Source organism: Talpa europaea, assembly GCF_964194135.1.
Source record: "Talpa europaea genome assembly, chromosome: 5".
Classification (NCBI taxonomy): Eukaryota; Metazoa; Chordata; class Mammalia; order Eulipotyphla; family Talpidae; genus Talpa; species Talpa europaea.
The window spans coordinates 49,096,146-49,119,985 of NC_140071.1; the positions used below are offsets into that span (position 1 = coordinate 49,096,146).

The window sequence follows — 23,840 nt, forward strand, 5'->3', positions numbered from 1 at the left end:
TGTTTTTCAAAACAAAAATAACATTTGGGGGTGTGTTTATTTTATATAATTTTATAATTTTGGCTTAATATAAAACAATACCTCGTATCTGCTTTTGTAGTATGTTACTATATATGTGTATGTGGGTTTTTTGTTTGAAGTGTATGAAGCAAGCCAAGTCTAATTAAATATATAATATGATTAAATATATGTGGTTGGGATATTTTAATAGGGAGGAATGTTTTAATACTCTTTTCAGAGAATTGTGGGCCATCTTACATGCTATGCCAGATTTTCACGAGTGGTAATTTTTTTAAAAAAAATTATTTATGCATACAACAACTGGGGTACAGGCCAGAGGTGTGGGGGTTAGAGGATTCACCAGAGACAAAGTAGGGAACAGAACAGGCAGACTGACTGAAATACACTCCTGAAGGGAGCAGTGGGCGAGGCAGGAGAGGTCTGCTGCACCATGTGGGTAGCTCCCTGGCCGGGGATCGAACTCATGCTGCAGTGGCTGCGGATAGCTTCATAGGTTGCGTCTTAACCCCTTGCGCCACTAGGGAGGCCCACAAGTGGTAATTTCTTAAAGTTTAGTTGCAATGTGTAAATCAAATTGTATTAGTGAGCTTTTATATTATGTTAGAATCCATTTTCCTATTTTAGAATGCATCTAACACAGGGTTTTGCAAACCTCTTGTTTTTATAATTTTGTATATTTTTTTTTTCAGAGAAAACCAGTTTAGAAGGCCAAGATGTTTTTCAACTTGAGGATATTTTCACTGAACCATAAGAAAATATCCAGCTTCCGTGTTAATGTAAGCTTTTCTTTAAAATTAAGTGTACTTTGGCAATGTTACTTTATTGCCCAAAAGTCCCAGTTATTTCCAGCAGTTTCTTAATTGGGAGTATGGGAGAACCTGGAACCTGGGAGAAGCATATACCTTATCAATCTGTAAATTCATTTTGCTACTTTAAAATCACCTGTGCAGCATTTTGAAAACCATCTATTTTGATTTTCCACTTTGAGGTCACTAGTGGCCCTAAGCTGTTACACACAATTTTCTTCAGTGTTCATGTCCCCTGCCAGCTCTTAGCAGCTGCAGAGAACAACCAAGGAATATCTAGGTGTGAGAGGCCTTGTATTTATTTTAACCTTTCTGAGTTTTTGGAAACTAGGGTCATAGTCCTCAAGCTGCAGCTATCAGAGAGCTTGTTGAAACACAGGTAATTCACTACTATCCCCCGAGTTTCTGGTTCCCTTGTCTGAAGCAGGTCTTGAGAATTAGTCTTTCAGATAAGTTCCCTGTGATGCTGATGTTGCACATCTGGGGGAACTATCACTCTAAGGTCAGCTCAAAATAGCAGATTAGTATTAATTTGACCTTTATTCTTGTATTATAGTTTTGGTTTGTCACTTTTTAAAAGAATTGGAGTTAATTGAGATTAAGGAGATTCAAAGTATTTTGTTCTCTGACAAAGTTAGGATGTTAAAACTACTGTAACAAGTCATGCCGAAATAAAATTAATGTCATTTCTTTTTCTCCTCACTAGAATATGTGTTGCTGTAAAATAAGAACAAGTTTAAAAAAATTAAAGCCACCTGTGCCTCTTGGAAGAAGTTATAGTTCGCTACCAGGTATAAATGTTCAACTCTTATTTTCTTTAAACTTTCTTCTCCTCTCTCTCCTCCCTCCAGTTTGTAGGCATCTCCCTTATTAAGTAAACATCTGCTCCTCTTCTGGCCATCCCAATAAGCTCAACAAAGGGGAGGGCTGGCACAGCAGTTTAGCATGTGAATTTGCTTGTACTCTTGCTACAAAATACTGATTTTTCTACTCCACTTATGGCTTTTATACAAAAGCATTTTCTATCAGGCTTACCAGAATAATTTATTTTGAAGGTTGTTGAGAGTATTAGTTGTCTGGAATAGTATAGTTTAGGTAGTGTGGTTATTAAAAGTTGTAAGACTGAGGAGCTAATTCTGGATGTCATTCCTGTATTTGGAGTAAGCATATGGGAGACTCAATGAAACTAATTTCATTCTTTTGCTATTCTCATTACTGTCTTTGTCATGTGAAAATAATGGAGTAAAATTACTGACTGGCTGTGTGACTTGTAAGGAGATGTTAATTTAATGACTTGCATTATTGGTATATGCCTTGATTTCTTATTTTTCACATGCACATTTAACTGTTGCAGTGCAGATTACTGCTTGATCTTCAAGATACTGTGTTGTTTTCAAAGTATAACTTACAGAATTTTGGTTTAAATCATTATGATTTTGTTTTTTTTATTCCACAAATACTACTTAGCCTTTTAGAAGTATTAATTATAGGATCTGTTCAGTGATAGCGCCAACGCCATCTTTAAAGGTACTGTGTTAATGGGATGGCTGCAGGAAGGTGGGTTCAAAACTGTAGAAAAGTTAATTGTTGGCTCATAGAAGAATCACTCGTAGGTCCTCAGGCCTTGGAAAAATGCAGGTTCACGGGATTGTGCATATTTCATTTTACTTTGTTTTAAGATCTACTAGTACCTTAAGATTTTTGCTATCATTTCTATTTATGGAATAAATCTGTTTTGCAAAGTATATGATCCAGAAATTGTTTAAAATTTTTACTGCTTTTTAGAGATTGAGGGAAAATAAATATTAGATAAAAGTTACATTAATTTGGATTTTATATTTTTCATTTGTAAATTAGGTATAACTTCTTAAATTTAACAGTTCATATTTCATCCTCTTTCCATTAGGATTAATAGGAAATGATATCAAATCCCTTCATTCCATCATCAATCCTCCCATAGCTAAGTAAGTACTGCCACTGACACTGTCTTTTCTATTGGCTGCCATCAAAAGTTAGATTTCTCTCATGAACTTAATTTAGTATTGTTTGTGAATGCTCTAATTTCTGTGATTTTTTTTTTGCCTTACCTAATTATGAATAGATGTTCATATATATTTTTAAAGTTTCCTTTTCTCAGTTCAGTTCTAAGAATTTTAATGTAGCAACAGCACACTTTTCATAGAAATAAATATAAGACATGAGATTTTAGTTAGCTCTTTTATTAACTATTTTGTCAGAGTAGGTGGTAGGAATATGTTTTCCTTTTTTTTTCTAGTTTTCATGCCATTATATAAATTATTGAAATGCTAATCAACTTCAAGATTAGCAAAGTGGTGATATTTTGCTTTTATAGTTTTAGTGATGTCCACTTCATAATACCTGTTTTTTTTTTCCCCCTTTTAAACAGAATTCGTAATATTGGAATTATGGCTCATATTGATGCAGGGAAAACTACCACCACAGAAAGAATATTGTACTATTCTGGATACACAAGATCACTGGGAGGTTAGAACGTATTCCTCTTCCCAACCCCCTTTAGCAAAAACGTCATTGGGTAATATTTTGATTAAGAAGTCCACCTAGCAATCTTGAATATGACATGGAAACATTGATATCCAAACCACAACATAAAGATAAGGTGGTTGCAACACCCACCAAAGGATCTTTTTAGGTTCAACTAAACATTGAGACTCACAAGATTATCCTGGGCCATAGTTGGCACTCGTGTACACAGAAAACTGTAGGATAGGGACCATAGTTTAAAAGATACCAACAGTAGGGTAATTTTTTCCCCCATAGCTTGTAGCAGTCCACATAACTACCTGGGAATTACCTTCTTTGGCCACCCCACAGTGATGCTTAGATGCAAGGTAACAATGTATATATATAGGTGCCACCATGGCTTAGATGGCTCATGCCCCTAGACTGAATCTCATAGCTTCATGGGTACAGTTTTCAGGTCTCACACCAGGGTGACATGCCGTACCCCACTCAGGGAAGCCTCAAGCTATGACTCTCCTCCCTGTATTTGTGATTTATTCATAGTTCTTCCCCATTCTGATGTAGTTTACCATTCAGAAATTATTTTTTTTAAGATATGTTATCTTGATTTTTTTCATTTTCTTTTTATAGATTTATTTTTTATTTATTTATTTATACAAGCACTGGGTACAGTCAGAAGCGCGGGAGGGTGAGAGAATTCACCAGAGCCAGAGCGGGGAGCAGAGCAGGCAGAAGGACCGAAGCACACTGCTGAGGGGAGCAGCGGGTGGCAGGGGAGGTCTGCGTGCCATGCGGGACCCTCCTCCGGTGGCCGGGGAGCAGCCGGGGATTGAACCTGCGCTGCAGAGGCTGCGGGCAGCCTCGCAACCCAGCACTCAACCGCTGCGCCACCGGGGAGGCCCCAGAAATTATTTTTTTATGAGATATGTTGCTTAATTTACATAGTTGACATACTTCAGTTTTCTGGTTTATAGAGAAAATCACTGTAAAATTAACTGGAGGTCAAATTCTTTTACAGAAGAAGAAAGAGTTTTGTTAATCTTCAACCCATAGTTATAGTACTCTTTACCTAAGTTTTGAAATTACTTTAAATTGAAACGTTAAAGGCTGATTTCTGATGGGGAATACACATTTAAATCCCCCTGTAGGCTCTCTCTTTTTAAGTTTGGTTTTGCTTTTCTAATAATGCAGAGTTCTACTTTGTAAATTAAGATTCAGCAAGTCTGTGATATGTGTGGGTTTTTGTATGATACATTTTGAAATTATGTATTTGACTCATTGTGTTCATGATAGTTGTGGTTCTCGGATGCATTAGCACTTATATTATGGGGCTCCTTATCTTCGATAAAACAATTTTTTTTTCCAAAATAACTTTTACATAATAAGGACTCTGTAGTTCCAGTGGGTATTAGTTATGGATATCATTTTTTAAAATGTATATTTTACAACATCATTTTTGTACAGTGTATGCTTGCTCGTCTTGATTATAGTTCCCGTGAAATTCCCACCATCAATTCACCTGTGTACCATGATGGTACTCTTCCCACCCCTGTGAAACAATTTATTTTGAAATTTTGAGATGGAGATCATTAGGTCCATAATACCAAGAGTGAGAGTGACTCTTTTTCAAAAACTGCAGGATGATTTTGAAATGTACTCTGTTGAGAACCATTTCTCTAGACTCTTGGAATTGGTTAAGTAGGTTAAGTAACTTGTTCAAGACCACAGAATAAGAAGTAATAAAGTTGGATTTCAATCTAGGTCTGTTTGCTCTTTCATTGCATTACTCTGCCTCCTAGCAAGGGATCAGGTGTGAGGAATGTCAGATAAGGAAGGATAATGAAGGTTAAACTAGGAAAAAGATAAAAGATGTATATGGTTCAGTAAAATTAAAATATTTAAATAGATGTTAATCTTCATTATTAAAGAAGAATGATTTTAATGGCAAAATTACTAATCTTGATGAAAAAGCTTTTTATACAATGAAGATTTATCTTAAGAAAGATTAAGGGCTCTAAATATTAAACCTTGTACTTTATGAACAGTTTTTATTAAACTGTCAGATATCAAGTACCAATACAATATATTTGCTGCTAAGCTTATGTCATGTTTTTCCTGGTTAGATGTTGATGATGGAGACACAGTGACAGATTTCATGGCTCAAGAGCGAGAAAGAGGCATAACGATTCAATCAGCTGCTGTTACATTTGATTGGAAGGGGTATAGAGTCAATCTAATTGATACACCAGGTATGTTGCTGTTTCAGCAATGCAGAAATGCTGCATCACTTGAGGGTTTTATCATTTGTATACATGTATGTTTTGCAAATTGTGTAAAAATCATATAATTTAATAACTTAACCGTTTTTAAGTGTACTATTCAGAACTTTTTTATCTACAAGAACTGAAACTCTGTGCCCACTAAACAACTATTTCATCTTGTATCCTCTTCCTCCTCCCTGTAACCATTCTACTATGACTATGAGATTCACTGCTTTAGATACTTCGAATAAGTGGGATCATGCAGTAGAATCTTACAGTGTTTGTCCTTCTGTGACTGGCTTATTTTACTCAGCATAAAGTCCTCCAGGTTATCTTGACTATCCACCTACTTACACATGTATACATAGTTTGGTAAGTGACAGAATTTCCTTTCTAAGGCTGCATAGTATTCCATTGAATGAACATAACACATTTTGTGTGTATAAAATATTTGTGTATATACCATTCATCCATTGGTGGGCATTTGGAGTGCTTCTGACTCTTGCCTATTGTGAATAGTGCTTCTGTGATCATGAGTGTGGTAATACCTATTTGGGGCCGTCCTTTCCAGTCTTTTGCATACTTATTCAAAAGTGGGATTCTGCATCACTAGTTGTTTTTGTTTTTTAAAAAAGATTTTAAACATCACATTTTTCATCTTTTTCTTAGGTCATGTGGACTTTACCTTGGAGGTTGAACGCTGCTTAAGAGTACTGGATGGTGCAGTGGCTGTATTTGATGCCTCAGCTGGTGTAGAGGTAAAAAATATTGCCTAAGTGAAGACAGCAGAGTGATGTTTTTAAAAAGTAGTATGTATCAGGGGCCGCCCTGGTGCTGCAAGGGGTGAAGTCTAAGCACTATGAAGCTATCCGCAGACACTGCAGCATGAGTTCGATCCCCCGCCAGGGCACTAACCCACATGGCACAGCAGACCTCTCCTATCTCGCCTGCTGCTCCCCTCAGCAGTGTATTTGGTCAGTGCACCTGTTCTGTCCCGCACTGTGTCTGGTGAATCCTCTCACTGCCCACACCTCTGGCCTGTAACCCAGTTCTTGTATGCATAAATAAATCTTTTTTTTAAAAAGTAGTATGTGTCAGATTTAAATATAAGCCTTTATTTGGTAAATTTGACAAAATCAAATTATGGTTAAAGGAAGTTGGAAATTACTACTGAGATGTGCTCTATATGTAGCTTCAGATATTTCATAGTAAAAGTGAACTATTTTACTCTTTCTTAACACATAGGAAAGTTAATGTTGAGAACTGAGAAGAGCCTGACATTTTACCTTACTTTCAAGCTGATGAGTTAGCCTGCCAGAGTTTGATGACTTCTGGCAGCCCTAATTGCCACAGCGTGTCAGGTGACAACTGCACATTCAGTGGGAACCCTGTGCTTAGAGAATGCAAATATTTCATAAGCAGCAGAAAGAGAAACTTGAGACTTGGTGAGATAACTGATTTATTTTGATCAGGGTTAGTAAACTATTTTGAACATTGACATCATGTATGTCTATTCCATGTGTAATAGTTACTTTTGTCCATATAAATATTTTTCCTTTGAATAGGCACAGACTCTCACAGTATGGAGGCAAGCTGATAAACACAAGATACCTCGCATCTGTTTTTTAAACAAGATGGACAAAACTGGAGCAAGGTATTTAAAGTATGTCTCTGTGACTTAGCAAAATGAGACTACAGTTTGAGCTTTCAGTGAACTATAAATTAAATTTAGAAGCACACTGTTTCAGGGTGAATTTGAGTATGTTGGAAATTCAGAGGAATTGTCCTAATCCTTACCAATTCTGAGTTTGCTGATTTAAGAATAATTTCAAAATCTCATTATTGGTATCCTTGCACCAACTTTTCTATTTTCTTTGGTGTCTTAAAAGGCCCAGTTAAATTTATTCAAGAAAACATGTAGGCTCAGAACATCTTGAGACCTAAATTCCATTCAAAAATATCTTAAACCATGTATTTTGATTCTGTGTAGAGGTTGTTCGACTAAATGATCAACTAAACGTCTTATTAAACAAAAATAAAAAGCAAATATTCCCTATAAAGTATAAATAGACTGTGGAATCCCAATTCTATCCCACTTTAAAAAAAAACAAAACTGGGCCTCTCCGGTGGCGCAGCGGTTGAGCGCTGGGTTGCGAAGCTGCCTGCAGCCTCTGCAGCCGGTTCGATCCCCAGCTGCTCCCCGGCCACCGGAGGAGGGTCCCACATGGTGAGCAGACCTCTCCTGCCGCCCGCTGCTCCCCTCAGCAGTGTACTTCGGTCCTTCTGCCTGCTCTGCTCCCCGCTCTGGCTCTGGTGAATTCTCTCACCCTCCCATGCTTCTGACTGTACCCAGTGCATGTATAAAACAAACAAACAAACAAACAAATAATAAATAAATAAGACATGCCTCTAGAAAATTAAAAAAAAAAAAAAAAAAAAAAAAAAACCTCCTGAACAGCTAGTTCATAGGTTAACTAACAAGTTGGGATTAACAGAGATCTGATAGATAATCGATCACCTGGATTCTAATGTGTGGAGGCTACATCTTGTTATCTAGGATCCTGAAAGGTGATATATTACTGATTACACTTTTTCTATTTACAGTTACAAAGCATAGTCTTTGTATTCCTGGAAGTTATGGTACTCACCTTTATTGCTAAAATTAGGGGATGTGAGAGAATTGTTTCTTGTGGTTGCCTCACAGAAGGATGTTCTTCCTTTTCCCTTGATTATCTTTAGCTGCTGGGTGATAATGCTCTCAATTAAATGGAATTGGGAGAAGAGAATGTAGATATTTTAAGACCTGAATATAAAGCAAAAGCGTTAATGCTGACATGTGGTAATGCTCACTCTTACAAAGTATTGGGTTTATTCAGGACATCCCATGGAAAGTTGCTTAAAGGTAAACATTGGGGAGAATGAAAACAATTACAGTTATAGAATAATCTTAAACCTTTTTTTAGAATCTTAGCTTTTTTTTTTACTATTTATCTTTCTCTCTACAGTTTTAACTATGCAGTTGAAAGCATCAGAGAGAAATTGAAGGCAAAACCTTTGCTTTTACAGGTAATTTAATCAATAGCACTCTCAGTTTCTTTATCATTTTATTTTATTGTGACATACATATATTTCTGAAGCTATATATTTCTCAAGTCCTTTGTGGAAGAACGGGCACAAATAAAAATAGCTATTTATTATAGTAATAACAATTACTTGGGGAAAGTGGTATATAATTAGATAAGTTTTATCACCAACGCTGTTCTAAATGAGTGATCGTTTAAGAATATTGCTCTCACTTTGACTTATAGTTACCAATTGGAGAAGCCAAAGCTTTCAAAGGAGTAGTGGATATAGTAAAAAAAGAAAAACTTCTTTGGCATCCCAATTCACATGATGGAAAAGACTTTGAAAGAAAACCCCTCTTGGAAATGAGTGATCCCGAGTTGCTGAAGGAGACAACAGAAGCAAGGAATGCCTTAATTGAACAAGTAAAATAAATACTTTGAGTATAAAATTACCGAAGTAATTAGAAACTTAACATTTTTTATTGTGAAATGTTATGTAAAGTCACTTTTGGAAAATGTAAAGTATAATGAGTAATACTCTGAAAACTAATGTAAGCACCACCTAGCTTAAAAAATAGAAGATTAGTAATATTCTTGCATCACTGTGTGTACTTTTCATATTTCCCCCCACTAATCATTTATCTCCCAAACACTATCTTAATTGTAATAATCGTCTTCCATTTGCTTTTCTTTAGGACAAAGGTATGTATCCCAAAAGAACTTAGTTTTGCCTGTTTTGGGACTTTACATAAAAGGAATGTTACTACTTTGACTACATTGTTCAACATTTTGTTGGTGATACATCCATGTTGATAGGTGTAGTTATAGTTTGTTTATTATCTTGTCTGGTGTTACAGTCTGTGATTATACCACAGTTTGTCTATTCTCCTGTGGGTGGACTTGAGGTTGTTTTCTCTTTTTTGCAGTTACAGTGTTGCTGTGAACATCCTTATATATATCTCCTTGCGCACATGTGCAAGAATTTATTTTATGGTTAAGCCTAGGAGTGGAATTGCTGGGTCAAAGGGTATGTTCATTTTTCACTTTACTAGATGTCAAATTGTTTAGAAAATACAATAAGTGGGGTACAGGCCAGAGGTGTAGGGGGTGAGAGGATTCACCAGAGTACGGAATAGAACAGGCAGACTGACTGAAATACACTCCTGAGGGGAGAAGCGGGTGAATTAGGAGAGGTCTGCTGTGCCTTGTGGGTCACCTCCCTGGCTGGGGATCGAACTCATGCTACATTGCATGTGGATAGCTTCATTGTGCTGTGTCTTAACCCCTTGTGCCACCAGGGAGGCCCCTGTTCAGAAAATTTTAAAATTATTATTTTTATAGTTAATATATAACTCTGGACCTGAACTGCCCTCAAAATAGTAAGATTGTAAATGTTGATAATATTTATCAATATAATGTTAATGTAGAGAGCAATTAGTAAATCATGTTAGGTAAACTCCCGGAATCTTAAGATAGAGAAAAGTATTTGACACTGAACCCTTTGACTTTTCACTACTAAATTTAAACTGTCCTCTTAGTTTTAATTTTTTTCATTCACTTTTTTACATAGTTATTTTTGAAGTAATTATTTTTCATTATGATTTGTAGTAATCATGAGCTTTATTATTTGTATACCAGTGATAATTACTATTTATTATTGGAAAGTAGTTATTGAGAACCTACTGTGTGCTAGCTTAAATATTCACATATATTATTTCATGCTTACTCCAACCTTATATTATCCCCATTTTACAGGTGAGGAAACAGAGGCTTAGCCTACTTAGAAGAGTTGTTACACAACTGTAGCAGAGCTGGATCAATTTAAAGCTAGACTCTTACCCCCTTGATATGAGGGCATATAATGGATAAAAGTGGAATTGATATTTATTAGTAGATCTCCTTTGGGTTTTTTTTTTTTTATGTGTGTGTGTGTGTCTTCTGCTAAAAGGCATTAGAAGAAACTTAAAAATGTTGTACTCTAGTTGACAGACCAATGTACACTTGCAGATATATCCCATATTCTAGGACATGATTAAGTATAATGAAAATAAAGATTTGAGATGATCACTAGATGATTATATTCTAAATACAAGGAATACATAGATATGGATAAAGTTAGAGAAAAAGACCACATCACACCCATGAGAATTGCTACTATAAAAAGCAAAGTAAATGTTGACAGAGATGTGGGGAAACTAATTCTTCTGCTTGTTGGTGGGAATGAAGATGGTGGGGCCCCCTGTGGAAAACAGTATGGTAGTTCCTCACAGAATTAAAACTAGAGTTACCTTAAGATCTAGCAATTCCACTTCTGGGGATATATCCAAACAATTGAAAGCAGGGTCTCAAACCATGCTTATTTACACATTCATAGTCATAGCAGCATTGTTCACAGTGGTGATAATAGAAGCAACCCATCTATTCACAGATGAGTAGAAATAAACTAAATGTAGTATGTGCATACAATAGAATGTTACTCAGCTTCAGAAACATAGATGAATGTTGGACATTATGCTAACTGAAGTAAGCTAATCATGCCCACACCAAAACCTCAAATACTGTATCATTGTACATACATATGAGGTATCTAGCATAGTTAGATTCATAGGAATAAAAAGTAAATGATAGTTGCTGGGGTTGGGTGTGGGGATGAATAAGTTATTTAATGGATGTAGGGTTTCATTTTGGCAAAATGAAAACATTCTGGAGGTTGATTTGTACTTCAGTATGAACAGAGTGAACACTACTGAACTGGACACTTAGAACTTGTTGAGATGGTAAAATATGTTATGCGTACTTTACTACAGTTAAAAAATTTTTAAATCAGTGAATAGTATTAGTGTAAACTAGAATCTCCTTCCTATGTACTAAAGGTAAACAGTAATGACAGTAATACTTATTTGTATACTTGATGTTCTGAAAGAATAATCCTCACAACATCACCGTAAGGTAGTTAATAGTAAATAGTTATTGGGTAGTTACTCCATAAGTAACCTTGGCAGAGAAAAGCAAAATTAATTGACTGGAGATTTTGAACAAGTAAGTAAGTAGTGGAGCCATTCCCAGGTAGTGTGATTCCAGAGGCTGTGCTTAACCATCACATACACTACTTTTCAGCAGCATGGTTTCTGCTGTAGTTCATTGTGTTAAGTGTTTTTCTTACCATGTTTGCGTGTTTTGCCCCCTTGTACTGTTAGAAACTTTTAAAAGTGTTTCATTAATTTTATTATTAACTGAATAATTCTATTTCAAATAGGTAGGCAATTATGAACAGGACATGAGCATGCGTTGTATTTTTAACTGTTGAAAAGATGTCTATGCCCCTATTTTAAGTATATGCAGGATTACAGTAAGATTACAATAAGATTATTTCTTTTAGTTTGGCTATCTTAGGTGATCTGGGGAATATTCAGAATATTGGAGGAATACCAAATGAAATTTTATGAACTAAGATCTCTGAATTTACCTAAAAGTTACCGCGTGCGCGTGTGCGCTCTCTCTCTCTCTCTCTCTCTCTTTCTCTCTCTCTCTCTATATATATATAAATAAACATGCATGTATTAACATTGGTTATAAATTCTACATTTCCTTTCTTTGGAGAATTCTGAGTGGTTAGTACTTAGTTGAAATGTTTTATCAGGCTCTGGATTCCCATGAATTAAAAAAACTAATAATAATTCTTCAATTTTCAATCTCCTTTCCTTTGGAAGAAAAATCTTTTATTTCTTTAGAAGATATGAAGAGTTTTTTGACCTGGATAAGATAGGTCATGTAAATGTCATGAAATATCTGGATAATGTATATTTATTATATAAATATGTGTATTTATTTTAACATTTATGTGTACTTATAATGTAAGTTATAAGTTATATAAAATATACAAGTTACAAAGCTTAAACCTTTCTTTACAGGTCGCAGATTTGGATGATGAATTTGCTGACTTGGTTTTAGGAGAATTTAGTGAAAACTTTGATTTGCTACCAGCTGAAAAGGTAAATTTTATTATATGTTTTTAGATTTCTCTGTTTCAAGTTGTTTTTTAAAAATCTTTGCATGTGATTAGAAATGTTGAGTTAAACAAAAATTAGAGGTGCATTAAATCAGGAAAAAGGCAAGTAAAATACTGAGTCCATTTTGAAATTTTATATTTAGTATTTGAACATTTAAATGTGATGTTTATTAGTCCTATAGTCATATAACATGATTTCTGTTTTCAGAGAGCTCAGAGTAAAGTGGATTGACTTAACCATTTCTAGTATTGTTGCTTGCAAGCACACCTGTGGCTTTCTTGGTTTTGAGACCTTTTAAACTTTCACTCTCTGAGCTTTCATTTTCCCTTGGGTTTTATTTAATGTGAATATAATTCATTTGAGGAAATAACTAATGTATACTTTTTTATTTCTAACCAATTCCTCTGTTAGACTATCAAGATTAAATCACAAGTATGTTAATTCATCTATTCAAGAATTATTTTTAAATACCTACTGTATTTTAAGCACTTTTCTGGTTTCTGGGGATTTAGTAGTGTTGTTATAAAACTTGTAGATTTATAGTCTAGCAAGTGAGGAGACAGACAATAAACAAATATTTACTAAACCAGGTAGCTATTGATGTTATTTAAAAAACAAACGTAACATCATAAAGAATGATGGGAATGTACTGAAGAGTGCTATTTTGCATGGCTGGTTACGGAAGGCCTCCAGTTCTGATATATTTGAATATTTGGCTGAGATCAGTATACCACACACAAGATACTTATTTATATCCCTGCTTTATAGCTACAGACTGCAATACAGAGAGTAACACTGGCTCAGACAGCTGTGCCTGTACTTTGTGGAAGTGCCCTGAAAAACAAAGGTATTCAGCCTTTGTTAGATGCTATTACCATGTATTTGCCTTCCCCCGAGGAGCGCAACTATGAATTTCTGTAAGTATTCAAGTACATAGATTAAAATCATGTAGCCTTGAAAAAAACAGGTAGGCAAATGGGTCATATTTTGTGACCTACGATTTTAAAATAACATTGGTGAAAAATCATTGTAAGCGATATATGGAGCCATAGTAATATTTATTTGTGAAAGGGACATTTGTTTTGTAACCTGCTGTGTATGCAGTGATGGAGCCAATAAGTGTGGCATTTTGCTGGGTACAGAATATATGTTGACACTGCCGTTTTAGATTTTCAGAAAGTAGTATGGTAAGTCGTCATTTAACATTGTAGATACGTTCTTGGAAACTGCAACTTTAAGCAAAATGAGGCTAATGAAACCAATTTGACTAAAGATTAACTATATAAACAAGAGTTAAGTTCCTATGACATGTTCCTGGTCACAGAAACATTATCAACCTTCTAAATAAAGACAAAAAATACCTTTAACATTAAACAATTTATATTCATTTATTTATTTCCAAACCATTTATTCCAGTTCAGCATTGCAGGTGGCAGGAGCCTATGGAGACAGCTTGGGTGTGAGGTGGGACCAGCTCTGGACAGGACAGTTTTCTGTCACAGGGCACACTCACACACATTTCCACTCACTGAGACTGGGACAATTTTGATGGGCTAATGACCCTAATCTGCACATCTTAGGAAAGTGGGAGGAAATAAGAGCTGCTGGAGAAAACACATGCAGACATGAGGGGAACATGCAGATGCTACACAGACAGTGGTCCTGACCTGGAATGAATTTTTTTTTTTCATCCAAGTTATAAAATAATATTATTTGAGACCTATATACTAGAATGTTTAATAAACATACTGTACGTTTGTTTCTATTCATTACAAATTTTAAGATTTTTCATAAGCTGAAAGTACTTTGCAGCTTTGGAAAGGTTATTTTACTCCTGTTGTCACTGATGGCATTGTGTGTATATAGCAATAAATTATCTAAAATCTGAGTGAGCATTGTGCAAAAATGGCAGACAGGAATGACCTTGAGCCTATTAAGTAGTGCATTAACCACTTTGCATATCTCTAAATTGGAGAGATACTATGGTGAAATGACTGTGAGCATGGACTACATATATTTGGATATAATGCCAGCTCTTCCACATTGCTTAGCTTTTCATCTGTAAAATGCAGGGGCTGGGAACTATGTTATAGTATTTGTATAAGTATCAGATGAGTTGGCATTTATCAAGTACGTGGAACAGGGCCTACTATGTGGTAAATTCTCTATGTAAGTATTTGTTAAAGTTAAAAATTGGAGGGAATTGAAATAAGATTGGAGAAGTTCTATACAGAGGTATCTAACCTATTTTGATTCAGAATCCTTACAAACTGAAAATATGTAACCTCAGCTCAGAAAATGTACTTACATATAAAATTTGGCAGTTTCAAAGGGATTCAACCTCTCTGAAATCTTATCAGTGAACGCCAATTTAAGGACATCAGTCTCTAAGAAGGTTATTTGTGTAAACAACTTCAAGTTTATGGTATAGATTTATGTGAAAGCAGTTATAGGAAAATACTTGCTTATCATGTACGTTTTTTAAGAAGTGATGTGATGTTGCTGGGTATATTTTTTTGTGGCGGAAACTCTTGGCAGTGGAATTATTTGCAAACAGATGAACTATTTGGAAGAGAATTCATTAATTTTAGTTTTGAGAAATTAATGGTAAGATCTCACTTTAGTCCAATGGAATGAATAGCAGTACCTAGTACTGTCTTTATTTAATCTGCCTGAGTATTTAAATGAAAAGATCTGAGGCTAAGTCTATGTAATGATTCTGATCTAGTTTGTATAGATATGAGAAGTATATTTGAACAATTTTTTCTGGAATATCTTCTTAATTTGATAGGCAGTGGTATAAGGGTGACTTATGTGCATTGGCATTTAAAGTTCTCCATGACAAGCAGCGAGGACCACTGGTTTTTATGCGTGTTTACTCAGGCATGATTAAACCCCAGTTGGCCGTCCATAATATTAATGGAAATTGCACGTAAGTAAATGTCCAAGTTACTTTTTAAAACTGCATTTATTTCTTTAAAAATACTTTGCTAAATAAATAATAAATCATGGTTTTACAGGGAGAGAATAAGTCGTCTGCTTTTGCCATTTGCTGACCAGCATATAGAAATCCCATCTCTGACTGCTGGGAACATTGCTTTGACTGTAGGGCTTAAACATGTAAGTGACAGAATGGTTCCTCTAGGAAATAACAAGTTAAATATTTCATTAAAAGTATTTATTTTGTGATAGCAGTAACCCATTAACAGTCCAAATATCCATTAGTAGAGTAATGAATATTGTAGCATATTCATTAATATTGTTGAACTGATACGTTTAGTAAGAAAAAGTAAATTATGAAAGACTATAAAACAGTACGGATTATAGTCATATGAACTGCAAATCCAAGTAAAATTGTTTACTGTTCTTGGATATGTACATATTTTAAGTTTATGTAAAACGGTATTCCTGTCGCAATGTCGGAAAATTTTTTTTTTCCTTTCTTTGTTTTTTTTTTTTCCTTTCTTTCTTTTTTATTTTTTTATTTATTTTTTTTAAGTTAATTCCTTTTTATTTATTTTTTTTATAATAAATTTTATTGTTATATTCCCCATACAATTGCAGCCCCCCCATTCTGACCCCAATCCCTCCCCTCCCGCCCCCCTAAAAGTGTCTCTGGTTCATAGTTTTTTGTTGATTTTGATTTTCACTTTCTTATAGTTATTCATTTTCCTGGTCCCTTATTTAAGTTTTCTAGATTCCTGCTATGAGTGAGACCATCCGGTATTTTTCTTTTTCTTTTTGGCTTATTTCACTGAGCATGATCCCTTCCAGTGCCATCCATGTTGCTGCAAATTGCATGTGCTTATCTTTTTTGAATGCTGAGTAATATTCCATGGTGTATATGTACCACATCTTCTTGATCCAGTCATCTATTTTTGGACATTTGGGCTGTTTCCAAAGCTTAGCTATTGTAAACAGTGCTGCTATAAACATAGGGGTGCAGGTGTTCTTTGGAATTGATGTTTCTGTGTCCTTTGGGTAAATACCTAGGAGTGGAATTGCTGGATCATATGGAAGCTCTATGTTTAGTAGGTCCAGAAATCTCCACACAGCTTTCCACAGTGGTTGGACCAGTTTGCACTCCCACCAACAGTGCAGAAGAGTTCCTTTTTCTCCACACCCTCGCCAGCATTTGTTGTTGCTAGTTTTTTTAATATGTGCCATTCTCACTGGTGTAAGATGGTATCTCATGGTAGTTTTGATTTGCATTTCCCTGATGGCAAGTGATGTTGAACATTTTTTCATATGCCTGTTGGCCATTTGCATTTCCTCTTCAGAGAAGTTTCTTTTTAGCTCTTCTGCCCATTTTTTGACTGGATTCTTTTCTTTGTTGTTGTTGAGTCTCATCAGCTCTTTGCAGATTTTTGTGATCAGTCCTTTATCATGAGTGTTGGGTGCAAAAATGTTCTCCCAGTTGGTGGGGTTTCTCTTTGTTTTTGTTATTGTCTCTTTTGCTGTGCAGAAGCTCTTTAATTTGATGTAGTCCCAGCTGTTTATCTTTGCCTTCACTATCACTGCTTTGGGTGATGTGTCTGTAAAGATGTCTTTGATGTGCAAATCACGTAGTGTTTTGCCTATATTTCCTTCTATATATTTTATGGTTTCAGGTCTTACGTCTAGTTCTTTAATCCATTTTGAGTTGATTTTTGTGTATGGTGTGAGGTAGTGGTCAAGCTTCATTCTTTTGCATGTAGCGACCCAGTTTTCCCAGCACCATTTATTGAACAAACATTCTTTGCTCCAATGCATAGTCTTTGCTCCTTTGTCAAAGATTAGTTGACCATAAATCTGTGGGTTTATTTCTGGATTTTCTATTCGATTCCATTGGTCTGTATGTCTGTTCTTGTTCCAATACCATGCAGTTTTGATGATTATGGCTTTGTAGTATAGTTTGAAGTCTGGGAGTGTGATGCCTCCATTCCCTTTTTTTTTCAGGAGAGCTTTGGCTATTCGGGGTTTTTTGTGATTCCATATGAATTTCATCAATAATTGTTCTATTTCTTTGAAGAATGACATTGAAATTTTGATTGGAATAGCATTGAATCTGTATATTGCTTTTGGAAGGATGGCCATTTTAATAATGTTTATTCTTCCAATCCACGAGCAGGGGATGTCTCTCCATTTCTTTGTGTCTTCTTCTATTTCTTTTAACAGTGTTTTATAGTTTTCTTTGTATAGGTCCTTTACCTCTTTTGTTAGATTTATTCCCAAATATTTGATTTTGTTTCAATAACAAAAGGGATGGTTTTTTTGATTTCTTCTTCTTCAGATTTATTGTTTGTGTATAGGAAGGCTCCTGACTTTTGCGTGTTGATTTTGTATCCTGCCACTTTACTGAACTGATTGATGAGTTGAATTAGCTTTTCTGTGGAGTTTTTGGGGTTCTCTATGTATAATATCATATCGTCTGCAAATAGTGATAGTTTGACTTCTTCTTTTCCTATTTGGATTCCTTGGATGTCTTTCTCTTGTCTTATTGCCCTGGCTAGGACTTCCAGTATTATATTGAAAAGCAGTGGTGAGAGTGGACATCCTTGTCTTGTTCCAGATCTTAATGGAATTGCTTTCAGCTTTTCACCATTGAGAATGATACTGGCTGTTGGCTTGTCATAGATGGCCTTTATGATGTTGAGGTATGTTCCTTGTATCCCAAGAATTTCAAGGGCTTTTATCATGAATGGGTGTTGCACTTTGTCGAAAGCTTTCTCAGCATCTATTGATATTATCATATGGTTTTTATATTTCTTTTTGTTGATGTGTTGGATAACGTTGATTGATTTTCGGATGTTAAACCATCCTTGTGCCCCTGGAATGAATCCTACTTGGTCGTGGTGGATTATCTTATGGATACATTGTTGGATTCTGATGGCTAAAATTTTATTGAGGATTTTTGCATCAGTGTTCATTAGGGAGATTGGCCTGTAGTTTTCCTTTTTTGTGTTGTCCTTGTTCGGTTTTGGTATTAGTGTAATGTTGGCTTCATAGAACGTGTTTGGTATTGTCCCTTCCTTCTCAATTTTTTGGAAGAGTTTGTGAAGGATAGGCACTAATTCATCTCTGAATGTTTGGTAGAATTCATTTGTAAATCCATCAGGTCCTGGGCTTTTGTTTTTGGGGAGGTTTTTGATTACCATTTCAATTTCGCTAATTGTAATTGGTCTGTTTAGGTGTTCTATTTCTTCTTTATCTAGCTTTGGGTGATTGTAGCGTTGTAGGAATTTGTCCATCTCCTCTAGATTGTTAAACTTGTTTCCATATAACTGTTCATAGTAGTTACTGATTATTCTTTTGATTTCTGCTGTGTCCGTTGTGATTTCTCCTCTTTCATTGATGATCCTGTTTATTTGTGCTTTCTCCCTTTTTTCCTTTGTGAGCCTGGCTAGGGGTTTGTCTATTTTATTGATTTTTTCAAAGAACCAGCTCTTGGTTTCATTGATCTTTTGGATTGTTTTTTTAGTTTCAATTTCATTTATTTCTGCTTTGGTTTTTATTATTTCTTTTCTTCTACTGGTTTTGGGGTTTTTTTGTTGTTCTTTTTCTAGATCTTTGAGCTTCGAGATTAGGTTGTTTCTTTGAGTTCTTTCTTGTTTCTTGATGTGAGCTTCTATTGCTATATATTTTCCTCTTATTACTGCTTTTGCTGCATCCCATACATTTAGGATATTGGTGTCCTCCTTGTCGTTCAGTTCAAAGAATTTTTTAATTTCTTCTTTGATCTCCTCATTAGTCCAGTGGTCTTCCAGTAGTGTGGTTTTTAATCTCCATGAGGTAGGAAAGTTCCTTGCCTTCTTTTTATGGTTTATTTCTAGTTTGATGCCTTCATGGTCAGAAAAGATGGTTGATATGATTTCAATCTTGGTGTATCTGTTGATCTTTGTCTTGTGCCCCAGTATGTGATTGATCCTGGAGAATGATCCGTGTGCGCTTGAGAAAAATGTGTACTCCGTTTTTTGGGGGTTTAGTGTTCTATAGATGTCTGTTAAGCCCAATTGCTCTAGGTCCTTATTTAGAGCTTTGGTTTCTTTACTTATTTTTTGTCTTGTTGATCTATCCATTGTTGATAGTGGTGTGTTGAAGTCTCCCACTACGTACGTGTTTTCTCTGATGTCTGTTTTCAGAGAGGACAACAGTTGTCTGATATATTTTGGTGCTCCTTCGTTTGGTGAGTATATGTTAATGAGTGTTATTTCTTCTTGAAGTATTGTCCCCTTGATCATAATGTAGTGACCACTGGGGTCTCTTTTTATCTTTTTGAGTTTGAAATCTGTTTTATCTGATATAAGTATAGCTGTTCCTGCTTTCCTTTTTGGTCCATTTGCTTGTAGGATTGTTTTCCATCCTTTAACTTTGAGCCTATTTTTATCTTTTGTAGCTAAATGTGTTTCCTGGAGACAGCAAAAGGTTGGGTTTTGTTTCTTAATCCAGGCTGCAACTCTGTGTCTTTTTATTGAAGAGTTTAGTCCATTTACATTTAGAGTTAATATTGATATGTTAACATCTGTATTTGCCATTGAGTTTGTCTTTCCTTTGATTTTATTTATTTATTCTTTTAATAACTTTTTTTTTTTTTTTTGGCCTTCTTTCATTGTTATTCGTCCCTCTGAGGTTCTGGCTTTAGGACTCCTTGTAGTATTTTTTGGAGTGGGGGTTTAGTTGCAATGAAATTCCGGAGTTTCTGTTTGTCTGGGAAGGTCCATATTCTTTCTTCAAAGAGGAAGGAGAGCTTTGCGGGACAGAGTATTCTTGGTTGGCATCTGTTTTCTTGGAGTCTGTTGACTATGTCCCTCCACTCTCTCCTTGCCCGTAGTGTTTCTTCGGAGAAGTCTGATGTCAGCCTGATTGGCTTTCCTTTGAATGTTATCTGTTTCTTCCCTCTTGCCAGCTTCATTATTTTTTCCTTGTCCTGGATTCTTGGGAGCTTTACTATTATGTGTCTTGCTGTATTTTTCCTTTCGTCGTGGAAGTTTGGTGTTCTTCTTGCTTCTTGTATATCAATTTTCAGCTCCTTCTTCACATTTGGGAAGTTCTCTTCAATTATCTCTTTGAATATTTTCTCTGTTCCTACTTCTCTCTCCTCTCCTTCTGGTATTCCTATAACTCTTATATTTCCTTTCCTCATGGAGTCAGATAGTTCCCGAAGTCTTCCTTCATTCTTTTCCCTTCGTACTTCTCTTTCCTTTTCTGTTTTGGTTCTTTTTATTTCTGTGTCTTCAAGATTACTTATTCGTTCTTCCATTTCATCTATTCTGCTTTCATTGCTTTTCCCAGAATTCTTTAGTTCTTCCACTAATTCTTTGATCTCCTGCATTTCTTTTAATTCCCTCTTTAGGGACTCAATTTCATTCTTCTGATCGTTGATTATTTTTCCCTTATCATTGTTTTCCTTTATGACTTCTGTCTGTTTTTTAATCACGGCAATTTTAAATTCTCTTTCTGGAAGGCTCAGAAGTTCTTCCAAGTTACTGTCGTTGCAGTCTGGGGGCTGGTTTTCTTTTTGTGGTGTGCTTTTTCTCTGGAGAGTTGCTAGGTTGCGTGTGGTTCTTCTCCTCCCTACTGTCTGTTTTCTAATTTGCCGTATGCGTTGGGACACTGTGTAGTTGGGACTGGCCGGCATCTTGGGTGAGCTTCTCTGCTCCCCTCTGGTTCCTCCAGGAGTCATCTGTCAGTTTCAAGCAGTCTTTATTGGAGAAAGGTCCCTGTCCTAAAATGTCGATGTGGGGACACACTCCCCTGTGCGCCTGGTCTGCCCCGGCGGTGGGTTCCTGCTCCCCCTCTGGGCTTGGACTGCAGGCCAGAGGGGGTCTGGCGTGGGCGAACTTTCCCCGCTCACCTCTGGCTCCTGAGGAAGCCTTCTGCAGGTAGTCTTTACTGAAGAAATGTCCCTGTTCCAAGATGGTGATGTGGGACACACTCTCTGCGCGTCCGGTGTCAGGCACACTCTTCTGCGTGCCTGGTCTGCCCTGGCTGTGGGTGCTCGCTCTCCCTGTGGGCTCAGACTACTTGTTCGGAAGGGGCCGGGTGTGGGCTAACTCCCCAGCTGGCCTCTAGCTCCTTCAGGAGCCTCTGCTGGCTTCAAGTCGCTAGGTGGCGCCAGAGATCTCTCCTAGAGCCCTTGGGGAGCTGATTTTCCACCCCGTGTGACAGGGAGCAGAGCGGGGATGGTAGGGTACACCTCAACGGCTTTGGGGTGCTGTGTCTGCCTTGTGCCCCACCGTCGTGGGGAACCCACGCCCCTAATTTCGTGCCCCGGGTCTCAGTTCCAAAGCCCTCAGTTCCAGGACGCGGGCTGTAGCCCAGTTCAGTGGCGCGGGAATGGCGCCTTTTGCACCGCTCCCGTGCCTGGGCGCATGGTTCCTGCTTACTCAGGGAGGGACCTTCACCTCAGTGAGGACCTCCGCGCGTCTCCCCGCAAACTTAGGTCGTCTCCCAAGCCTAGGTCGCAGGCGCGGGGACCTGGGCAGCCACAATCCTGGTCTGCACTTGCTTTTCAAGCGCGCCGAGCGCGCCACTTTCCTCGCAAGCTTACCGGCAGCCCGAGCTGTGTGCGCGTCTCCCGGGGTCTTTGTTCTTCTCTAATGGCGCCCGGAGCTGTTCGCTCACCGCTGCGGCGAATCCTGCAGTGTTCGCCTCAGCTCCCGTTCACGGGGTGTGGTGGCTGTAATAGTTCCTTTCCACTCACAGTCCCGCTTGCTGCGTCCTTTGTTCTTGTTGGCCGTTTTGGTTTGTTGTTTCCCTCCTCTCTGCTGGTGGGAGAGTGCCGCCTCTGTGGGCGGGGGAGGGGAGCAGGGTTCTGCCCTTCCCTCCCTTCTAGTCCTCTTTTATGGCCACTTTCTTCTTCGGGTAGTTTGCTGGAGTCACCCGTTTATCTTCCGTGTCCCAGTTCTCACTGGGACCTGCCGCTTTTCCTCCCTATTAACTTTTTTTAATGGGAGATCTTACTCGCAGCTTCTCCTCGCCGCCATGTTGCTCCGCCCCCCTCGGAAAATTTTTTATTGATGTAACATTACATTATAAAATTATGTAAGTTTCAGTTGTGCATCATTATAAATTAACATCTGGTTATACTGCTTTATTTCACCACTAAAAGTCCAGTTCCATCCTTAACGTACAAGTAGCCCCATTTATGTAATTTACGAACCCCACTGCTCCCTTGCCATCTGGTAACTGTGATTTTTCCTTATAGACTAGTAGTTTATTTTTTACTTTGTTCATTTGTTTTTTCTTTTTGTACCACATAAATTAAATCTTAGGATGTTTGTCTTTCTTCGCCTTTTACATCACTAAGGATAATAGGCTCAGGGGCTATCTACATGGATGCAAATGGCAGGATTTCATCCCTTTCTAGGGCTGAGTAGTATTCCATTGTGTGTGTGTGTGTGTGTGTGTGTGTATACACACACACGTGTGTATGCATGCATATATACACCAAAATTTTTTAATCCAGTCATCTGTGGATGGATACTTAGGCTGTTTTTAGCCCTTGGCTGTTGTAAATAATGTGATATACTTGGAGATGTGTATCTCTTCCAGTTAGTGCTTTTCTATTTGGTAAATACACATAAGTGATCACTGGATTACATGAAGTCTCTATTTTTAACTTTTCATGCACTACTTTCCATAATGACCGCATCAGTTTACATTCTCACTGGATAATGTATAAGGATTCCTTTCTCTCTGCATCTTCTCCAACACTTGTTTCTTGTCTTTTGGATAATAGTGATTCTTATAGTGTGAGGGTTATCTCATTGTTTGATTTGCATTTCCCTAACAATAAGAGATGATGAGCATCTTTACATGTGCCTATTGGCCATCTGTATGTCTATTCAGATTCTCTGTTCATTTTTAATTTGGGTTGTTTATTGTTGACTTTTATGACATCTTTGTATATATTGTATATTAATCATACCTCGTCAGATGTATGATTTACAAATGTCTTTCCCCATTCAGTAGAGTGTTTTCAGGTTTTGATGATAGTTTCTTTTGTTTTACAGAAGTTTTTCAGTTTGATGTAGTCTCATTTACTTATTTTTGCTTTTGTTTCCCTTGCCTTTGGAGTTGAGTCTCCAAGGTCTCCTCACTGATGTGAAATATACCATACATGTTTTTTATGTATTTTCTGGTTTTCAGTGTTTAGTTCATTTTTAATTAATTTTTGTGTATCATCTTAGTGAT

The 23,840-nt window shown here is 36.8% G+C and overlaps 1 protein-coding gene across 1 annotated transcript in view; it reads left to right on the forward strand.

The window, feature by feature from the left end:
- Window positions 1–611: 611 nt before the first annotated feature.
- The window catches only part of GFM2 (GTP dependent ribosome recycling factor mitochondrial 2), a gene marked incomplete at its 3' end in the record, with an annotated part of 34,774 nt that continues 11,545 nt past the window's right edge, over window positions 612–23,840 (forward strand). Inside the window, exons 1-13 of the mRNA XM_084232936.1 lie at window positions 612–797; window positions 1,534–1,618; window positions 2,734–2,791; window positions 3,235–3,332; window positions 5,453–5,578; window positions 6,260–6,348; window positions 7,156–7,244; window positions 8,596–8,656; window positions 8,899–9,078; window positions 12,567–12,647; window positions 13,434–13,582; window positions 15,457–15,597; window positions 15,686–15,785. Coding sequence (XP_084089062.1) covers window positions 735–797; window positions 1,534–1,618; window positions 2,734–2,791; window positions 3,235–3,332; window positions 5,453–5,578; window positions 6,260–6,348; window positions 7,156–7,244; window positions 8,596–8,656; window positions 8,899–9,078; window positions 12,567–12,647; window positions 13,434–13,582; window positions 15,457–15,597; window positions 15,686–15,785 — 1,320 coding nt within the window. The 5' untranslated portion in view covers window positions 612–734. The remainder of the gene's footprint in view (window positions 798–1,533; window positions 1,619–2,733; window positions 2,792–3,234; window positions 3,333–5,452; window positions 5,579–6,259; window positions 6,349–7,155; window positions 7,245–8,595; window positions 8,657–8,898; window positions 9,079–12,566; window positions 12,648–13,433; window positions 13,583–15,456; window positions 15,598–15,685; window positions 15,786–23,840) is intronic.